Here is a 22,271-nt window from a genome sequence, read left to right as displayed (position 1 = left end):
TCCAAATTTCTTGGCATAAACCAGTGAACACCTCCAGCATCCATTTGTTGAAAGATTTCAATGGGTATTCCTTCATTCCTGGAGCCCTGTTTTTTTTAACCAATTCCTTCAGTGCAGCTTGGACTTTTTTCCAATACCATCAGTTCTTGATCATATGCTACCTCCTGAAACGGTTGAGCGTCGACCAATTTGTTTTGGTACAGTGACTCTCTATATTCCTTCCATCTTCTTCTTCTTTTTTTTTTTCCTTCCATCTTCTTTTGATGTTTCCTGTATCACTCAATATTTTGTCCATAGAATCCTTCAACATTTCAACTCAAGGCTTGAATTTTTTCTTCAGTTCTTTCAGCTTCAGAAATCTGAACATGTTCTTCCTTTTTGGTTTCGTAACTCCAGTTCTTTGCACATTTCATTATAATGTACTATTTAAAATCAGCAAAGGTGTGTCTCAAGGTTGCATCCTTTCACCATATTTATTCAATTTGTATGCTGTGCAAGTATTCCAAGAAGCTGGACTATATGAAGAAGAATGTGGAGGAAGAATTGGAGGAAGACTCATCAACAACCTGTGATAGGCAGATGACACAACCTTGCTTGCTGAAAATAAAGATAACTTGATGCCCTTACTGATGAAGACCCAAGACTACAGTCTTCAGTATTGATTACACTTCAACATAAAAAGAAAACAAAAATTCTCACAAGTGGACCAATAAGCAACATCATAATAAATGGAGAAAAGACTGCTGTCAACGATTTCCCTGTACTTGCATCCATAATCAATGCAGGCCCATAGAAATCAAATGAGGTGTATTGCATCGGGCAAATATGCTGCAAAAGACCTCTTCGAAGTATTAAAAGGCAGAGGTGTCACTTTGAAGACTAAGGTGCACCTGCCCCAAAACACGGTATCATCAATAGTCTCATATGCATGTGAACGCTAGATAACAAATAAGGAATCTGCAGAAGAAATGATGCATTTGAATTGTGGTGTTGGCGAAGAATACTGCCAGAAGAAGGAAGAAATCTGTCTTGCAGGAGCTACAGCCAGAATGCTTAGAAGCAAGAATGGCCAGACTTCATCTCTGGTACTTTGGTTCATGTTGTCAAAAGGGCCAAGTCCCTGGAGAAGGATATCATGTTGATCAAGTAGAGGGTCAGTAAAAAAGGGGAAGACCCTCAATGAGATAGATTGACACAGTGGCTGCAATGAAGGGCTCAAGCATGGCGATGATTGTGAGGACCGTGCAGGACCTGGCAGTGTTTCATTCTGTTGTACACAGGGTTGCTCTTGGTTGGAACTGACTCAACAGCACTGTTGTTGTGCTGTTATGTGCCGTTGAGTTGGACCCGACTCATAGCGATCCCTCCTTGGGTTTCTGAGGCAGTGTCACTACGGACGTAGATTGCCCCATCTACCTTCCGAGGAGTAGCTGGTGGGTTTGAACTGCCAGCCTTCTGATTAGCAGTCACGTGCCTTAGGCACTATGCTACCAGAGCTTAGGCCAACAGCACTGGCACCCAACAACAAACAGGTAGCCCTTGAACTCTTCGGTGGCACAGACTTAGTTAAGCACTCAACTGCTAAGCAAAACGTTGGTGGTTCAAGGCCACCCAGAGGTGGCTCAAAGAAGGGCCTGGAGGATCTTCTTCAGAAAGGTCACAACCTTGAAAATCTCATGGAGCAGTTCTACTCTGCACACAAGTTGGAATCAGTTTGAAGACAGCTGGTTTTCTGTTTGTTGTTTGTATAAACACAAATTCACTGCCAGTCAGTTGATTCTGACTCATAGCGACCCACATTAGGTTTCTGAGGCTGTAAATCTTTAAGGAAGTAGATCGCCCTGTCTTCTTTCCGCGGCTCAGCTGGTGGGTTTGAACCGCTGACCCTCCAGTTAGCAGTCAAGTGCCTCATCTGCCATGCCACCAGAGCTCCTTTGTTGTTTGTAATGTAGCCCTTAAAAAGAAATGAGGCAGAGTGGAGTGCTCTGCCATGAAGTGAATCCCAAGGTATTCTGTGGCATGAAAAAGGAGAGAGAGAAGAGTGGGCTCCCTTTTGTATACACACAGCCCTGTACATAGGTGCTCTATGAAAAATACACAAGGTTATTAGTTTCTTCAGCGGAAACTTGAAATCCAGTGATGACAGTGGGGGTGGCAGCTAACATCTAGCCAGCAGTTGTGTGTCTGCTAGTTGTGAACACTCCACGCAACTCCAGGGAACAGTTACAATAATAATAATTTTTTTTTAAACAAAAAAACAGGCAGCAGAATGGTTAAATTATTTAGTCAGGATGAGAAAACTAAGTGGAGAGTGCTAGGCAGTAGTCCAATTTCCAACAGAAGCTCTTACTCAGTAACACAACGCACATACGAGTTTTCATTAAAAACAAGCTCCAGAGAAATTTCTGGTTACAGATACGGCCCTATCCGCTGCCTCTCATGACTGTACGCTAGCCCTGGGCTGGGCGTCTGAGGTAAGCCGCTCCTCTAATGATGGTTGACCGACCCTCAGAGCGGTGAGCACCAAGTCCCAGGTCACGCCTCGGGCGCACCGCAGAGTCCAGGTACACGTGGTTGTGGGAGGCGCAGAGGCTCTTTCCGGTGTCCCGGGAGGGCGCCTGGCTGATGAAATGCAGCCTTCCAGCCCAGCGCCGACGCGGGCCCCGGAGAAGGGTTCCCTCCTGGCCTCGAAGATGAGTCTGGCACGAAGGCTCCTCCCGGTGGGGTGACCGAGTGGGGGAGGCCCGACCCCAGAGGGCGGGACCACGGAGCGCGGTGGCGCGGGAGGCGGGCGGGGCGCGCAGCGGCCCTGCCTTGAGGCTGCGGCAGGCAGCGCGGAGGGGCGCCCCCAGGCTCCTGCGTTCCTGGGTGGCGTCGGCGGCGGCATCGGCATCGGCATCGGCGCTGGCGGGTGAGTGTGCGCGGGGTCGGGCGGGGGCGCGCGGGGTCGGGGCGCGCGTGCACGCGTCGGCGTGTCTGCGCGCCGGGTTTGCGCATCTGGGGTACGAGATTTGTGCTGAGCTAGTGAAGCGGTGGGTGGCCATCTGGGCGCCTTCGCCTAACTCTGCGTTTGGGGCCCACAGGGTCTGGGGTCGGCATGGCAGGGCTGGGCCTGGGTTCTTCCTTGCGCCTCTGGGCTGCTTTTCTGCGTGTAGTACGTGGCCCGGCAGTGTTTCGTTGTGCACAGAATCGCTGTGAGTCAACAGACTTCTCGGCACCTAACAAAAATAAAATCCTCATTCGTAAAATGGAGAGCTTGGACCCATTGCCTCTCAAAGCTTTTCCACCTCCAAACTTGACAGCCCTGTAAAGTTCTTCGGTTAGAACTTTCCAGTTAAACAAACAAAAATGAAGAACCTGAATTTTGAAAACTCCAGGTTCTCTCTTTCTTCCTTTCCCAACCCCCTCTCCCTACCCCACCCCCTCTCCCCACCCCACCCCCTTTCTGGAGAGGCACAAGGTTGCTAGGGGAGGCGGTGTCTGCAGGGAGCCCTTTGCTCAACGGGACTTCAATATGTTCTCCTTTGCAGGGCTTTCCATCCAGCTAAAACAGAGGGACACTGAATCTGTACAGGGTGGGTAACTGGAAGGTCTGGTTAAAGTGCACAATCAGGGAAGAGAACTCAGATGCTAGGGAGTGGAAGACCAGTTGCAGGAGTCTTACGGCTGTTCTCACTTCCTTTGGTCCACCTCCACCCGGGTGTGGGTTTCTCCTGTTTCTCCCTAGGACTGATGCAGGGTTGAGTGGGAGTGGGAGTGGGTGTGGGCTCAGGACACACTGATGAGTAATGGGTCAACTTTTTGCCCTTGACCTATCTTCTGAGGCGCCAGCCCTCTGCAGCCTCTAGTTTGGAGGGGGGCTGGTGGGTGAGTGTTTGGCCTCTGATTGGACCTGCCTTGGCCTCTGGTCTGTTACCCTACCTAGTTGGCAGTGGCTTCTCTTTCCTGTACCTTTGCCAGTAGTCATGTTCCTCTGCCCTGAGGCTCAGCTTACATCTTCCCCTGCTCCTGGAAGCCTTCTTAACCCTCCCCCACTCCAAGGTGCTACCCACTCCCTCTCATGACCTTGTTTGCTGTGGTCTGTTTTGAAATGCTGTTTCTGAGTTTGCCTTTCCCCACCAGATGGTGATCCCCAGCAGGGAGGGCTGAGCAAGGACTTTATAATTTATTTCTGGTTTCATAGTTGAGAAGTCACAAAGCCTGACACTCGAAGGTTCTTAGGCAATGTCTGTGGAGTAAAAGTTATGCCTGCTGAATTCCTTCAGTATTCTTTGGTGTTTAGAGTGGTTTACAGGGAGCTGTGGTGGCATAGTAGATAAGGCATTTGGCTGCTAACCAGAAAGTTAGTGGTTCAAACCCACCAGCCGCTCCAGGGAAGGAAGATGAAGCAATCTACTGTCATAAAGATTTACCACCTGGGAAACCCAATGGGGGTGCTATGAGTTGGAATCGACTCAATGGCAGTGAGTTTGGTTTGGTTTAGAGTGATTTACATGTATGAACTCTTTAAGTCTCACAATAGCCCAACAGTTATTATCATCACCCTTATTCACACATTAGGAAACCCAGGCAGGGAGATGTTAAGTAACTTGCAAGGTCACACAGGTGGGAAGTGGCAGGATTTGTCACGGCACTAAAGCACTAAACAGCCTCCAGGCAAAGGCATGAATTCTCTTGATTGAGACTTGTGGGAGGTTAATTGCTTCAACTGGGTGATGGGATTTCTTCCCAAAGAAAGTGGCTAACCCTGCTATTATTTGAAAATAACCAAGTGGCTACTTTGAATAGCCTGAATCTAGTTTTATGAAGCACTAATGGAACCTTCTCATGTGGCCTTGCCTGTGGCTCCTCCTGCCTGGAGGAGGGATGGTGACCTTGGTCTCACTGGCTTCCCTGAGACTTCATGGGCTACATGCAAGATGTCCTTGAGATCCTTGTCTGGAAATTGAGTCTGAGGACAGTGTCTGCCTCGGAGCCTCAGGTGGGGTTCAGATGAGGTCCAGGTGGATAGGGCTTTGGCCATTGTCAAGTGCAGGGCAGCCGTGCTTTTGGATATTGCTGTTGTTGGTTTTATGCCTGTTGCAGTACAAGATAAGAGGATGGAAGTAACGGGCAGATGATTGGCTGGTAAATATTCAGCAATATTTGTTGTGCCCGCTCTGGGCCAGGCCTCTTCCCAGGATAGCATCTTGTGCTAGATTGCACCCTCCCTTGACCCACTACTTTTTTTCTTTTTAAGGTGGTTTAAGGAATGAGCTTGGGAGCTCTGGTAGTGCAGTGCCTAAGGCACTTGACTGCTAACCAGAAGTCTGGCAGTTCAAATCCACCAGCCACTCCTGGGAAGGAAGATGGGGCAATCTACTTCCATAGTGATACTGCCTCGGAAACCCAAGGAGGGGTCGCTGTGAGCCGGGTCTGACTCGACAGCATTTAACAACAACAACAAGGAATGAGCTCAGAGACAACCAGACGTGGGTCCCAGGGCACAAGAACATGGTGAATGTAGCTTGGACTCTGGAGTTAGACGGCCTGAGTTCGCGTCTTGGCTGCACCGCTGACAGCTTCCCCCCTTGAGTTCTAGTTCAGGCTCTGTGTTCACTGGCTTGGCCTTGCAGAGGGCACTTTCTTTTTAGTGTCTTAATTTCCTCATCCGTAAAATGGAGAGCTTGGACCCACTACTTCTCAAAGCTTTTCCATCCCAAACTCCGACAGGCCCTCTTAAGTTCTCTGGTTAGAACTTTCCATTTTAACAAACAAAAATGAAACCTGAATTTTGAAAACTCTGGGTTATCTCTCTGACTCTCTCCCCACCCAATCCTTCCTCACTTTCAGGGGAAACTCAGTGAGGTCCGTGGTTGCTAGGGGAGGTGGTATCTGCAGGGAGACCTTTGCTCTACAGGAGCACACATTTTCCATTGCAGGGGTTTCCACCCAGCTAAAAGAGGGAGTGTTGAACCTGTACCAGGTGGGTAACCAGGAGGTCTGGTTAAAATGCAGAATTGGCAAAGAGGCCTCAGGGCCAGTTGCAGGAGTCTCAAGAATGTGCGCTTATCTTTGTGCTCGGTTTCCATTCCTGTGAAATAGAAACAATGTGTTGAGGAAATGATGGTGAGCAGAGTACTGAATGGCATGCTTGGCATTTACTTCTGCTGTCCCCACAGTGTGAGCTCTGGTGGCGTAGTGCCTAAGGCATATGACTGCTAACCAGAAGGCTGGCGGTTCAAACCCACCAGCCCCTCCTTGGAAGGAAAACTGGACAATCTACCTCTGTAGAGATACTGCCTCAGAAACCCAAGGAGGGATTGCTATGAGTTAGATCCAACTCAACGGCAGTGAGTTTGGGATTTTGTTTTATCCCCGTATTATCTGTGCCAGACTTTCATATCCCCATTTTACAGATGAGGACCACAAGGCTCAGGGAGTTAAGTACCTTGAGAGTAGATGTTGCTGAGCTTGTAAGCGGGAATTCATGTCAAAGCTTTTTGACTCTAAAGTCCATGGTCTTTTCGTAATACTTTTTGGCTTTCCAGCCTTGGCATGTAGCACAGGGCAGGTGTGTGATCATTGCAGATTCTTGGTTGTGAGAGGAACTTACAGTCAAGGCTGGCAAGTTGTGTAGTCACAGAGGGCCTTGTCCTTAGAAAGTCCCTACTCTGGTTACTAGTACAGCTCTGACGTGAATATACCACAAATGGGATGGCTTGAACAAACAGGAGTTTATTCTCTTACAGTTCGGGAGGCTAGAAGTCCGAGTTCAAAGTGCCAGGCTCTAGGGGCTGGGTGAAAGCCCCTCAACCTTGGGGTCCAACTCTGCCCCTGCTCCCGGCCCACTGGAGCTAGAGGCTTTTCTTCACTCAGACAGCTGCTGGCTGCTGAGGCTGACAAGCCCAAGGTCGACAAGTAAAAAGGCACAATCCTGATGTTACCAAAACACACGGCAGGCCATTAATTTAAGTCCATTGTAAGTCCCAAGGTTGGCAGAGCATAGCAGGCTACTGAACAACGACACAGCTACATGCAGGGTCCAAGCGTGCCATAAACTAGAGACCATTCTCCAAGGCTTCTTTCTGCTTATATACAGGAAGCAGACCACATTCCCTAAGGCAGCTTCTCAGCTGTTCACAGTAGATTCCACCATGGAGTTGATTGCCAGTCTTATCATGGGGAATACTACATCCAGCTGCCCAGCCACTCAACCAGGCCCAGCCAAGTTGGCACACACTACTACGGTTCCCAAGCTTGGTTTCATGCTCTGTTGTTGCTGTCTTGAAATTCTTAATAATTTTGAACAAGGGGTCCTGCATTTTCCTTTTGCACTGAGCCCTGCAAATCATGTAGCTAGAGCTACTTAAAGTACTGAGAGGAGGTGGATGGTGGTGAGGGATTGAGGGTTTGTTAACATTTTTTTAGGTGCCTGAGCTGTAGTGGCCAGCCTTGGGCCATCTCAGAATCAAGCAGATGTCGGCTGCCTGGAAACACTTCAAGTCTCTACCAGCACTGTTCACAGTGGTAGCAAGAGATGATTTCTGTGGGCTTTTCATCAAGACAATTAGCAGGGCTGGTGTGGCACCCCAGGGGACTTAGCCAGGATTTTCCTTGGTGAGGAGTTAGTCCTAGGCCCCCAGCTGGATACATAACAGAGGGGAAGTTATGCAGGTTACAGCCAGGGTGTGTGCCACCAGAGACTCAATTTCATCCAAGAGACATCCACCAACAGTGTCACTACTTTTACTGGCAGAAAGCGATAGCATTAGTTTCCTATAGGTGCTGTAACAAAGTGCTATAACTGACATTTATTATCTCATTGTTTAAGACTGGAAGTTTAAGATCAAGGGGTTAGAAGGCCATACTCTCTGAAGGCTCTAGGGGAGAGTCCTTCATTGCCTCTTTCTAGCTCTCATGGTTCGTGACAATCCTTGGCTTGTAGATCATTTTCGTCTCTGTCTTCATCTTCACATGGCCTTTTTGTCTGTGTGTCTTTTTTTCATATAAGGATACTGTCATATCGGATCAAGGCCCACTTAGCCCCAACGTGACCATGTGTTAACGGATAAAATCTTCAAAGACCTATTTCCAAACAAGGGCACATTCACAGGTATTGGGGGTTAGGACTTCAGCATATCTTTTTTTGGGGGGATAAGGCTGGCAAGGGGTGATACCCACTGTGATTCTCAGTGATCTGGCTTTGGAGTCTTTGGAAGCTTCTGGAGACAGCGTTACACCCCTTCACCATCTGCTTACAGACAGCAGGCACTGAATGTTTCTGTTTTAGTGTTGGCCACGTGGAAGCTCAAAACCAAATGCTTGGTTCAGGAATGGCAGCTGGGTCAAACCTCAGAGCAACAATAGCTAATGTTATGGAGTGTGTGTTTTGCTTCAGATGCTGTTTTTGCATTTTGTACGTATTATCATACTGATTGTTTTGCAACACTGTGGGAACGTACTATGATTTTAAGATGAGGAAGCTGAATCTCTGTGAGGTTAAACCACTTGTCCAAGTTTACACAACTAGTTGGTGGTAGGGCTGGGATTTAAGCCCATTATTCTGACTCTCCAGTACATGTTCTTAACCATAACCCTCTACTGTCTTAATATCTATGTTTTTGTTTTCCATGGTTATGATTTTTTTTGTTGTTTTTGTAATTTGCACTGCTTTATGGAAAATGATTTGAGATCCTTTGTGTAAACAAGGCTCCCCGTAAGGAATGTCCTGTACCTAGTTCCCTGGGGTACCCCTCATAAGAGACAGAGATTCTAGTTGCTGGGAGTGGGCTCTGGTTAGCACTTGAGCGCCCTGTGGGCCCCGGACATGACTGAGCCGGAGGATACCCAAGACCAGACGGAAGTTCTCAGTCAAGGCCTTGGAGGGTTTTACTTCCTCATCATTTCGTGTAAGCATTTTCCTCAACATGATCAGAAAGACCAAAATCGGTCAAAAGGCTTCCTTTAGCTCTCCCTGGTCCTGTGGTGACTTTGGCTTCAAGAGTCAGAAGCCCAGCCTGTCCAGGCCCGGACCTGACATTCTTTTTGTGCTATTTCTGAAGGCGAGTGAAGCTGAGTCGGCTGCACCAGAATGAACCGCAACTCCAGGAAGGGGAAGTAGAAGCCCAGCTCCCTCCCTGCCATGTCCTGTGAACCCCAGGCGGACCCTGGGGGGACGGCCAGCCCATTGCCCACCTCCTCCCCTGGCTGGAGTGCCCTGCCTGCAGGGAGCCCTCCTGGCTGGGGGCAAGGTAAGATCATGACGCTTGGCTTGTGCGGAATGTTGAGTTGGACTCTTACAGAATGACCGGTGGTAGGGTTATAGAAGTGCCTTTAGGTAAGAGTGGGCATTTTGGGATGCATTTCCGGGACACCCCAGTTTCTCATTTCTACCTAATTCTCTGCGGTCATCTCCTTTGAGCTGTTGTCACCGTCTGCTTGGATCCCTGCTGTACCTTCCCAGCTGGACTCACCGTGTCCAGTCTTGGCCCCTCCATCCATGCTCTACATGACAGCACATGTGACCAGGCCACTTTCTGCTTCAGTGTTTCCAACTGGGCTGCTAATAAAGAGCCACTCTGCCAGCTTATAAGTCCTACTGAATGGCCCCTGCTGCCCTGTTCCTCATCATGTCCTACCATAGGACCTTTGCACGTGCTTTTCCTTCTGCTTGGCATGCTCTCTTCCTGCCGCTATTCCTTCTTTCACCTGCGTAATTTCCATTTATCTTTTAAAACTCAGCTCATATAGCCCTCCTATATGCAATCCTTTCTTGAGGGCCCAGTGCAAAAAGGGTCTGGTAGCAATCATAGTAATAGTGTCAGAACCTCTCTAACTGAGATAATGTGAGTCAAGGTTAGCCCAAGGCTAATCCGTATGAGATGGAGGTCAGACACACCTCCACTTTCTAACCTTTTTACCAATTCTGACACCAGCTGTCCCTCCCATGGCACTCTCTACTTCCCTTCCGGGTTCAATAATCTGTGGCAAATGCCAAAAGGAACTCACAGACCATACTTAGAACTAAGTGGTTTACTAAGTATAACTTGGGATCAGGATCAGGATCAGGAAGCATGTAGACAGAGTCTCCCTTCTTCAGTACAGGAGAGCTCTCTCAGCTCCTCTCAACTGTGTAGATGACCTCTCTGCTCACTGAAGACAGACCTTCTCTAGACCCGCAAGGACAGGCTTCTTTTGGCCCTGTTGTCTATCACCCTAAACTCTGCTGCGGGACCCCTTCTGGGTCTTTGGCTGTCTTCAGTGTTACAACCTTTGACCTGTGTTACAGCTCTTCTAAGGGGTTCTCTGCCTCCTCGCTGCTGCTGCTGCTTTCTTCTCTTTCTGCTTCTGTTTCTTTTTCTGCCACTTCTTGTCTTAAAATTAAATCTCTGTGGGGCTGGCTGCTTAAATACACAACTCCTTGTCAATTTCAAGGCATGGTCTTGCCCAGCAGGGAGCCACAAACTGACCAATCCCTAGACCACAGACACTTCATTTGAATAGTAGGCTATAGTCACCTCATTTGCATAGTTTGTTAACCAATTTCCAATCGCCTGGTATGCATGTGAGATCTGGACAATGAATAGGGAAGACCAAAGAAGAGTTGATGCTTTTGAGTTGTGGTGCTGGCGAAGAATGCTGAAAGTACCATGGACTGCTAAGAGAACTAACAGATCTGTCCTGGAGGAAGTGCAGCCAGAATGCTCCTTGGAAGCAAGAATGGCCAGACTTCGTCTCACCTATTTTGGTCATGTTGTCAGAAGGGACCATTCCCTGGAGAAGGATGTCATGCTTGGTAGGGTGGAGGGTCGACGAAAGAGGGGGAGGCCTTCAGGGAGATGGATTGATACAGTGGCTGTGATGATGGGCTCGAGTATAGCGGGGATTGTGGGGCTGGCGCGGGATCGGGCAGTGTTTCGTTCTGCTGTGCACGGGGTCGCTATGAGTCGGAAACGACTCGATGGCACTTAACAACAACAACAACAACATTAACCAATGTGGCAAGGTGCATACCAATCACATGGCAGGCTGCAGCCCAGGGCCAAACAAAAAGCATCAAACCAAGTTGTTTATAGCTTAACTAGGAAATGTCCATCAACCTGGACAAAAATAACAAACCCTCAGGGGTAGAAAGAGAACTCCTCAGGGTTTAGGGCAAAAATCTCAAGCTGTTTTTCCGAGGCACAAGGCCACATAAAGGAACTCATTGCACCACAACCAGCCTAAGTCAGGTCCCTCTGATATATCCCTACTTTTCCACATAGCACTTACATTGTCTGTAATGAAATCATTACTTGAGTAATAAAGTGTCAAATGTCTGCCTTTTCCACTAGAATGTAAGTTCTGTGAGGGCAGAGGCTCTGTGTTTGTCTTATTTAGCTCTATTTGTAGTATCTAGCACAGGATTTGATCCATAGTAAAAGCCAAACCCACTGCCACTGAGTCGATTCTAACTCCTAGTGGTCCTATAGGACACAGTAGGGCTGCCCCAGAGGATTTCCAAGGCTGTAAATTTTTACAGATGCAGGCTACTTCATGTTTCTCCCATGGAAGGGCTGGTGGATTCAAACTGCTGACCTTTTGGTTAGGAACCGTATGCTTTAACCACTATGCCACCAGAGCTCCTGGTCCATGTTGTTGTTGTTTTTATGTGCCGTTGAGTCGACCCCGACTCATAGCGACCCCTCCTTGGGTTTCCGAGGCAGTATCACTACGGAAGTAGGATTGCCCAACCTTTCTTCCGAGGAGTGGCTGGTGGGTTTGAACCGCCAGCCTTCTGGTTAGCAGTCAAGTGCTTTAGCCACTATGCTACCTGGTCCATAGTAGTGCTCAATAATTATTTTCATGAGTGAATGAATGAGTGCCTTGGGACAGGCAAGGGGAAAGACCACTGTGAATTGTTGGATCTATGGAAAGGTGGCTGGTTACTTACAGGATTCGAAACTGGACTACTTAAAAACAAGCCTTTTTTAATTATTTTTTTTTAAATACTACCGTTATTAAGAAAGCAATTTATGCACACAATAATAAATTCTAATAGTAGAATGGAATGAAATAATTTTCCTTCAGAACTTTGAAGACATTGCTGTACTCGTTTTAGCAAGCCAGTTCTTGCTCCTCTGTAGGAGAGTACTTCCCCCACGCCCCCACTTCTTCAGTAGCTGTTAGGATCCCTTTTTTTTTTTCACCCTAAGGAGCTCTGGTGGCGTAGCTCATTAGGCATTTGGCTGCTAACCAGAAGGTCGGTAGTTAAAACCCATCAGCTGCTCCGTGGGAGGAAGATGAGGCAACCTACTTCTGTAAAGATTTACTGCCTTGGAAACTCAGTGGGGGTCGCTATGAGTGGTAATGGACTTGATGGCAGTGGGTTTTTTTTCACCTAACTTTAAGGAACAGATGAGAAGCACTATTGCCAGGAATCCAGGAACTCGTGGCTAGAGAGGCAAACAGAGATACTGTGAAAGGTCTCTGCATTGCTCAGGCAATTACTCAACATGCAAAGAGCCAAGCTGGGGACCTAGTATAAATTCTCTACTTCTGGAGTCCACATCAGTGTGGCTTTTTGTTTGATGCTGTGAAATGGGGAGTGTACTAGTTTCCTAGGACTGCCATAACAACATAACACAAATTCAGTGGTTTCGAAGAACAGAAACATACTGTCTCAGAGTTTTAGAGGCTATAAGTCCAAATCAACTTGTCGACCACGTGCTACTTCTAAAGTCTCTTGGGTAAGATCCTGTCCTAGCTTCTGGTAGCCCCAGGCATTCCTTGGCTTGCAGTTGAATCTCCACACACCCACATCCTTTTCTGTACAGGGTGTGCTTTGTACTAATGACTTGTGAGATATGAAGCAGGCAGAAAGGTGGGGAAGGTAGACGTTCCCTGGAGATCGCCAAGGAAAGCCGAGAAGAATGCTGGAGAAGCTGAGATGGTGTTCTACGGCAGACACAGAGAGCCTCTCCCTGCTAGTCTCCTAATCTGTGAGAAAATAAATTTCTGTTTGTTAAAACCACCCACTTAAGCTAGGAGCCAATTATGAATAGGATTTAACTGGGTGAGGTTAGGAGCAGGTGTTCCAGAGAGAATGAACAGTATATGCAAAGGCCCTTTCTCTGTATCTGTGTCTCTATGTCTCTTCTCTCTTATGACAACATCACAAGGAATGGATAAGGACCCACCCTACTTTGTATAACCTCCTGCTAACTTAATTGATAACATTTTCAAAGACCCTATTTCCAAATAAGGCCATTTTCACAGGTACCAGCCTAAGGACTTCAACACGTCTTTTCTGGCGGGGGCATAGTTCAGCCCATGACAGAGCACTAGTCTGTGGTCCTGTCTGGCTGTGCTGCCTATATTTTGTACACTGCTTTCCCTCCTTGCTTCTTGCTTACTTTCATTTCCTCTGTTCACATTAGGCAACTTCCTTACCCTTTAAGAAGCTCAGTTTCCTCTTCCACAGTAATGATACTCGACTTTCAGGGCTGTTGAAAGACTGAAATCATGACTGGGAAGCCTCTTCACGCAGTGCCTGGTACCCTGTAAGGGCTCAATGTGCGGAAGCTGTTAATTATCTACCATCTTTTTCTTTTTTGTCTAGTTTTCTTTATCTGCTTACTTTAAAATTTGATTTTACAATTTCACCATTTTGTATTTTATTTCCAAGAAGCTACATTAATTTTTTTCTGGAACAAGGCATTATTGTTATTGTTGTTAGGTGCCATTTAGTTGGCTCAAACTCATGGCGGCCCTGTGCACAACAGAACGAAACACAGCCCGGTCACGCACCAGCCTCACAGTCCTCGCTATACTTGAGCCCATCATTGCAGCCACTGTTTCGATCCATCTTGTTGAGGGTCTTACCTTTTTTTGCTGATGCTCTTCTTTACCAAGCATGAGTGAGATCTTTCTCCAGGGAGTGGTCCCTTCTAACAACATGAGCAAGGTAGGTGGGACAAAGTCTGGCCATTCTTACTTCCAAGGAGCATTCTGGCTGCACTTCTTCCGGGACAGATTTGTTCATTCTTCTGGCAGTCTGTGGTATTTTCAGTGTTGTTCAGCAATGCCATAATTCAAAGGCATCAACTTTTCTTCGCTTTTCGCTCTTCCAGCTCTCACATGCATTTGAGGTGATTGAAAATACCATGACTTGGGTCAAGCGCACCTTAGTCTTCAAAGTGACATCTTTGCTTCTTAACATTTTAAAGAGGTCTTGCAGCAGATTGGCTCAGTGCAATACAGTGTCCAATTTCTTGACTGCTGCTTCCATGGGTGTTGATTGTGGATCCAAGTAAAATGAAATTCCTAGCAACTTCAGTCGTCTCCATTTATTGTGATACTGCTTATTGGTCCAGTTGTGAGGATTTTTGTTGTCTTTATGTTGAGGTGTAATCCACACGGAAGGCTGTAGTCTTTGATCTTCATCAATAAGTACTTCAAGTCATCTTTATTTTCAGAAAGCAAAGTTGTGTCATATGCACACTGCAGGTTGTTAATGAGTCTTCCTCCAGTCCTGATGCCAGTTTTTCTTCATACACTCCAGCTTCTTGAATTATCTGCTCAGCACACAAATTGAATAAATATTGTGAACGGATCCAACCCTGACACACATCCTTCCTGATTTTATTTTTTATTTATTTTATTTTATTTATTGTGACTTGGGTGAAGATTTACAGAGTGAATTCACTTTCCATACAGCAGTTCACATATAGTTTGTCTCATGTCATTGACCACAATTTACAATGCAACAGCTCCCCTCCCACTTCCTCCCCATAGTTACCTCTTCCCAGTGACCATCCCTCCATACTCTCCTGCGCCCTGAGCTGTCTCCCTGTGCATAAGCAGCCCTTCCTTCTCCCATGATTGTTCTCTCCAGGGCGTGTGTCTACTTGACGTAAATGTTTAACTCTCATGCCTGTACATTGTTTGGCTGGAAACCACAGGTGTGGGTTCAATTCCAGACCTGAAGGGCAGCTAGGGGCCATAGTCTCAGTGGTTCCACCAGGCTCTATTGGACCAGCAAACCTGGTCCCCACCTTCTTTTTCTTTTTTTTTTTTTCCCTCCAAATGATTTTGAGTTTTGTTTCACATTGTGTTCTCTCTCTATCAAGGATCTCCTACATCCTTTCCAAGTGGATGACATTGGTAGCCAGGCACCATCTAGTTCTTCTGGTCTCATAGTTGTATAGGTTGCAGATCGGATGGTGTACCAGTAGCTAGGACTGATTGTTTCCGTTAATTTTGGTTTTCTTCTTTCTTCTTTGCTCTTGACGAGGCGAGACCCATCGTTGCATCTAGATGGCAGCTTGCTAGCTTTTAAGATCCCAGTTGCTACTTGCCAAAGTGGGAGATGGAACAATGTTTTGTATAGTATGTTATGCCAATTGAGCTTGATGTCCCCTGTGACTGTGGTCCCAAGCCTGCAGGTTCAACTACTCGGTCCCTCTGGGTAGCTGGCTGTGACCAAACAGTGACCACAACCTTGCCTCTTGTCACCTCTACTATATACCTGGGAATTCTAATCATTCACATAAACTTATAGGACCATTGTCTGCCAACCCTATATATGGTCTTGGATACACTCCCCATTTCATAGACATACCTAATCGTTTAGCTTGTCCACCTATCTATCCATCCATATACCCATGTTTGCCTTCACTTACAACTCAGTACTGTATATGCAAAAGGGTTCATATTTGTTGTCTGTACTTCCTTCCTGATTTTAAACCATGTAGTATCCCCTTGTTCTGTTCAAATGACAGCCTCTTGGTTTATATACAATTTCCTCATGAGAACAATTAAGTGCTTTGGAATTCCTATTCTTTGCAATGTTATATATACCTGATATAATTAGTTATGATCCACATAGTCCAGTGCTCTTGTGTTGTCAATGAAACACAGGTAAATGTCTTTCTTGTATTGTTTGCTTTCAGCCAAGATCCATCTGACATCAGCGATGATATCCCTCGTTCCACATCCTCTTCTGAATCCAGCTTGAATTTTTGGCAATTCCCTGTCAATATACTGTTGCAACCATTTTTGAACAATCTTTTGCAAAATTTTACTTGCGTGTGATATTAATGATATTCTTTGATAATTTCCACATTCTGTTTGATCACCTTCTTTGGAAGGGCACAGATATCTCTCTCTTCTAGTCAGTTGGCCAGGTAGCTGTCTTCCAGATTTCCTAGGGTACAAATGAGTAAGTGCCTTCATCATTGCATCTGTTTGTTGAAACCCCTCAGGAGTGTTTTGTCAATTCCTGCTTGTTTTTCACCAGTTCCGTCAGTACAGCTTGTACTTCTTCCTTCATTATCATTGGTTTTGGATCATGTGCTGCCTCCTGAAATGGTTGAACATCGGCCAGTTCTTTCTGGTACAGTGACTTTGTGTCGTGTCACGTCAGCGAATGAAGGTCCTGAAAGCTTTACTCCATCCATGTTATGACAGTTGACTCTACTTTGAGGAAGCAGCTCTTCACCAGTTGTATTTTGAATACCTTTCAGCCTGAGGGCCTCATCTTCCATCACAATATCAGATAGTGTTCCACTGCTATTCATAAGCTTTTCACCAGTCAGTTTTTCTAGAAGTAGACTACCCTGTCCTTTTTCCTAGTCTGTCTTGGTTTGGAAGCGCTCCTGTAACATATCTACCATGAGTGACCCTGCTGATGTTTAAAATGCCAGTTGGCATAGCTTCCAGCCTCACAGCAACACACAAGCCCTCACAGTATGACAGACTGGCAGATGAGTGGCAAACCATGAAGTAGAGTTAGTTGTTTGTCTTGGAAGGCTTAGATATTGGCCCAGGGCTGGGCTGTGAGGTAGCAGGAACTTTGGCCAGTGGATAGTATATGTGAATTTAATCCCTGTAGTTCTGTGTCATCTTCTAAACAACAGCCACAAAGAGCGTGCCAAAATATCCATCCCTGGCCTTGCATGCCTGGACACCGTTGTTGTTGTTTGCCGTCGAGTCGGACCCGACCCATAGCGACTCCTCTTTGGGTTTCCGAGGCAGTATCACTACGGAAGTAGATTGCCCCATCTTCCTTCTGAGAAGTGGCTGGTGGGTTTGAACTGCCAGCCTTCTGGTTAGCAGTCAAGTGCCTTAGGCACTATGCCACCAGAGCTCCTGACTAGACACTAGGTTTCTAGAATTTCAGGGCTGGAATCCCCTCCATGAAGCCCCTGGTTCGTACTCACAGGAGATCTTGGTCCTTTTGTCCTTGGTCGTCACTCAGAACTTGAGGTTGGTTGACTTCATTCTGCTGCTGTTCCTTGCTGGATTGGAGGGAATTTCTGTCCAGAGGTTTCACTTCAGACCAACCAGACTTCCTCATTCAATCTTGTGGTCTGTTCTCCACCCTAGCGAGGGAGGTTGCATTTTCTTCACTTTAAAGAACTGACGAGAGCTACTCTCATTGCCAGGAATCCAGGAACTCATAGCTCAAAAGACAGACAAGGACACCATGAGAGGTCTTTGCCTCGCTTGGGCAAGAGTTTTGATCACTGTTGTGATCAGCCTATGGGATGATGAGTTTTTTGACAGAACAAACACTTAACTGATCTTAAAAAACTCAAAAAACAAAACAAAACAAAAACAAAATCAGAAGGAAGATTGGGCAATATACTTCCATGTAGATACCACCTTGGAATTCCAAGAGGGGTCACTGTAAATTGGATTTGAATAGACAGCAGTGAGTTTGGTTTCTTATAGCTTGAAAGGCAGACAAGGACACCATGAAAAGTCTTTGCCTTGCTTGGGCAAGAGTTTTGATCACTGTTGTGACCAGCCTATGGTATTATGAGTTTTTTGACAGAACAAACACTTACCTGATCTTAGGCTTTTAAAATGTTGAGTAAGTAGTGGGCGTTAAGTTTGGATAAGTCAATATACTTGTTTTCTGTGGGTGTTGTAGCAAATTACCACAAACACAGAAGCTTAAAACGACACAAATTTATCTTACAGTTTTGTGGTTAGACATCTGACGTGGGTCTGACTGGGCTAAAATCAAGGTGTAGCAGAGTGTGTTCCTTTCTGGTGGCGTTAGAGGAGAATCTAGTTCCTCTCCGTTTCCAGCTTTTAGAGGCTACCCACGTTCCTTGGCTTGCGGCCCTCTCCCTCCATTTTCAAAGCAGCAGTGTTGCCCTTCGGTGCCTTCCTGCCATAGTTGTCACCTTGATGGCGGCTCTTCTTTTGCATCCCTCTCTCACTTCAAAGGAAACTTGTGATTACATCGGATGACCCAGGATACTTGCCCTGTTTTAACGTCAGCTGGTTACCACTTAATTCCATTTGTAATTAATTCCCCTTTGCATTGTAAGGTAACATATTTATAGGTTCTGGGGATTAGGACGTGGACATCTTTGTGGGGGCCGTTATTCTGTCTACACAATCACTTATGGCTTCCTTAGGTTCTGTGAGCCGACTGGGAATATAAGAGTTACTTGATTGAACTTCTTGTCCACTGATGAATAAATACCCACTATGGCATCCCCTTCATATAGTTAGTTGTTTAGTTTCTCTCCTGTAATGGGGAACTCACTACCTTCCATATTTTGTGTAGACTGTTCTCATTCTTGGGCATTCCCCCTTATATGGTCTTGTGTTGCCCTAGTAACCTGTAAGCCCTGGCCTCAGTTCTGCCTCCTGGGGTCTTTCTGGTCAAGTTCAGAAACTTCCTTCTCTGCAGGACTTTTCCTGTAGGGCTGCCCTTTTGGGATTTGAAGATGATTACTGGGTCCTTTCTCACCAAGAGAAGGTTCTCACAGCCAGTGGGGGTGATGCCGTCAGGCTTTGGGCCCATCTAAGATAGTTATCACTTGGCCAGATGAAGCTTCTGGTCTTTTTTTTTTTTAATAATTTATTTTATTTTTGTTTTTGAGAATATACATAGCAGCAGTTTCTACATGTACAATTCAGGGGCGTTAATTACATCCTTCGAGTAGCGCAACCGTCCTTATCTCCTTCCCCAGGTTGTTCCTCCCCCGTAACAGACCCACTGCCTCCTAAGGTTCCTGTCTAGTCTTCTGAGTTGCTGTTGGCAAGTTGATCCCATGTAGATAGATCCAATGCTCAAGGCAAACATTCTTTTAATTTTATTTTTTTAATTTTCATTGTGATTTGAGTGAAAGTTTACAGAGCTAATTCACTTTCCGTATAGCAATTCATACACATTTTGTATCATGACGTTGATTGCGATTCCCTGCAGTGTAACAGCTCTCTTCCCACTTCCTCCCTGTAGTTACCTCTTCTGGGTCCTTCTTTCCTGAGCATTCCTGCCCCTTCAGCTATCTCCCTGTGCAAACACTGCCCTTGTGTTCTCCATGATTGCTCATTCTAAGGAGTGTATAAAGCAAACATTCTTTACTAGTTAAGCTCTTCTGTTATTTGGTTTTAAGAAGACTTCAGGGGATACTTTTGGTTTAAGGTTTACAGGTTATCTCAGGGCAGTAGTTCCAGGGGTTCATCCACCCCCCAGGGCTCTTGACTCCATGAGAATCTGGAATTCTGTTCTGCGTTCCCCGCCTCCACCTTTGGTTAGGATTCTTCTATGGAGTCTTTGATCAAAATGTTCAGTAACGGGGCACCGTCTGGTCTTCTTTCAGAGCTCCGCAATGGCCAGGTCCTCACAGTTCTCCGGATCGACAATACCTGTGCACCCATCTCATTTGATCTGGGAGCGGCAGAGGAGCAACTGCAGACCTGGGGCATTCAGGTGAGTGATGTGTTTATTAAGCCCCCACTGTTTCTTTCCTCCTCCTCTTTCTCCCCTTCTTCCTTTCTTTCTATCCTTTTATCCATCCATCTATCCATCTATTTAATTACTCACAAATATTTATTAAACATTTACTTTTATGCTAGTTATTGTGGGGATATAAGGAAAGTAGACTAGAACAATCTTTCCTTCCAAATTAATTCATTTAACAGAAGTGAGTTTTCAGGTGCCCACTATGTACCAGACACTTAGCTGGGCACTGAGCATTACAGAGGTGATTAGGACACGGTGCCTGTAAGGGAGAAGGACATGTGTTAGATAAATTAGGACAGCATGACATACATCTTGCAGTAGAGGAATGTGCAGGGCGTTGAGCACACCCTCAGCAGAAAATTGTCCACGGCCTTGGGAGACAGTAGTTATAAAAGCTTCACGTAGGAGCAGATACTTGATCTGGGATCTTGAAGGATGAATAGGAGTTTGCTGTGTAGACAGGAGAAATGGCCTTTTAGGAGAGACATCTGTATATGCAAAAGGAAGGACACATGAATTCATTAGATAATGATCCAGTACCCTTCAAGTACACCTAATTGTACTCACGAGGAACCTGTACAAAGAATTAGGAGGGTGTTGTTCAAACAGAGCAACAGAATACAGCATGGTTTAAAATCAGGAAGGGAGCATGTCAGGGTTGTATGCTTTCACCATACTTCTTCAGTCTGTATGCTGAGCGAGTAATCCAGGAAGCTATACTCTGTGAAGAAGAATGCAGCATCAGGACTGGAGGATGAGTCGTTAACAACTGTGATATGCACATGACACAGCCTCGTTTGCTGAAAGTGAGGGTGACTTGAAGCACTTACTGATGAAGATTAAAGACTACACTCTGCAGTATGGCTTACATCTCAACATGAAAACAAAAATCACAACTGGACCAATAAGCAGCATCATAATAAATGGAGAGAAGATTGAAGTTGTCAAAGGTTCATATTCTTGGTTCCACAATCGACACCAATGGAGGCAGTACTCAAGACATCAGATGATGTGTTGCACTGGGCAAATCTGCTGCACAAGACCTCTTTAAGATGCTGAAGAGCCCAGATGTCTCTTGGAAGATTAAGGTGCGCCTAACCCAAGCCATGATGTTTTCAGTTGCCTCATACGCATGTGAAAGCTGGACAATGAATAAGGAAGACTGAAGAAGAGTTGCTGCTTTTGAGTTGTGATGTTGGTGAAGAATACCCAAAGTATCATGGACTGCCAGAAGAACTTACAAATCTGTCCTGGCAGAAATGCAGCCAGAATGCTCCCCGGAAGCGAGAATGGTCAGACTTTGTCTCACCTACTTTGGTCATGTTGTCAGAAGGATGCCATCCTTGGTAAAGTGGAGGGGTGGCGAAAAAGGGGAAGACCCTCAACGAGATGGATTGACACAGTGGCTGCAATGATGGGCTCAGGTATAGAAAGGATGGTGAGGCTGGCACAGGACCGGGCAGTGTTTTGTTCTGTTGTTCACAGGGTCACTATGAGTTGGAGCCGACTCAATGGCACCTAGTAACAACAACAATGCTTCAATCACAGTGATTTGAGGCATAGGCTGCAGAGACCTAGAGATCTGGATGCAGATCCAGGTGTGTGGCTTCCTGGCTGTGACTTTGGGCAAGTGACTTAATTTCTCTGAGCCTCAGTTTCATCATCTGTAAAATGAGGACAATATTAGTACTACTGTATAGAGTTTTGGGAGGCTTAAGTGGGGTAATGCCTGTAGGACACTTGCATTGTCTTTGGGCATATAGTAACTACCAATAAATTGTAGCTATTGCTGTTGTTACTAAGTCTCATGGGTGTGATTTTTCTCTCTTCCCCAAACCCCCAGCATGATTAAGCTTTCCCTTACTCTAGCTAAGGAGGATTAATTACTGATGGGGAAGATACACTGTTAATTTTACCCTGAAGACGTTAGCATTTGCTTCTTTAGAGGTGAATTGAAACCTTGGGTGGGGAGGGCAGTGAGTTCATGGGGAGGAACAACTCAGAAACGGAAAGTGAGAATGGTTGCACAACTTGAAGAATGCAATCAGTGTCACTAAATTGTACGTGGAGAAACTGTTGAATTGGTGTATGTTTTGCTGTGCATATTCTCAGCAACAACAAAATAAATTTAAAAATTCAGAAAAAAGTCAGAGTGAGCATAATGGGAGCTGGCCCCTCAGGTCACATAGCCAGAAGTCGCTGTGCTCTTATAATTTCCACGTGGCTAAACCCAGCTCAGTGGCACTTACAAATCATTCCTTACCTTTGGGAATTTCCTTCAATAACAGAGAACACTAACCTTTATTTTTGGCATTTTGAAGAGCTAATTTTATTGAAACAAATGATTTTTTCTACCCAAAGCAAACAAATCAAATTGCATTATTTGAAACAACATTTATCATCAATAAAGGGAAACTTACCACACTGACGGTGCTCACTGCCCATCGGCACAGTAGCTGCTTTATCTGCTCATGTTTCCTCTCAGTCTAAATATGGAAGAACATCTTTTTTTTTTTTTTTTCCCCATTTATTTATTTTG

The 22,271-nt window shown here is 45.9% G+C and overlaps 1 protein-coding gene across 1 annotated transcript in view; it reads left to right on the top strand.

Annotated features, from left to right (window-relative positions):
* Nucleotides 1–9,124: 9,124 nt before the first annotated feature.
* Nucleotides 9,125–22,271, top strand: part of TMEM268 (transmembrane protein 268) — a 26,256-nt gene continuing 13,109 nt past the window's right edge. Inside the window, exons 1-2 of the mRNA XM_007936680.2 lie at nucleotides 9,125–9,233; nucleotides 19,590–19,699. Coding sequence (XP_007934871.1) covers nucleotides 9,125–9,233; nucleotides 19,590–19,699 — 219 coding nt within the window. The remainder of the gene's footprint in view (nucleotides 9,234–19,589; nucleotides 19,700–22,271) is intronic.

This window comes from Orycteropus afer, unplaced genomic scaffold, assembly GCF_000298275.1.
Source record: "Orycteropus afer afer isolate SDZICR_OR568_19922 unplaced genomic scaffold, OryAfe1.0 scaffold00037, whole genome shotgun sequence".
Lineage (NCBI taxonomy): Eukaryota > Metazoa > Chordata > Mammalia > Tubulidentata > Orycteropodidae > Orycteropus > Orycteropus afer.
The sequence above is the reverse complement of the archived record's forward strand: the minus strand, read 5'-3'. Positions and strand labels throughout refer to the sequence as shown.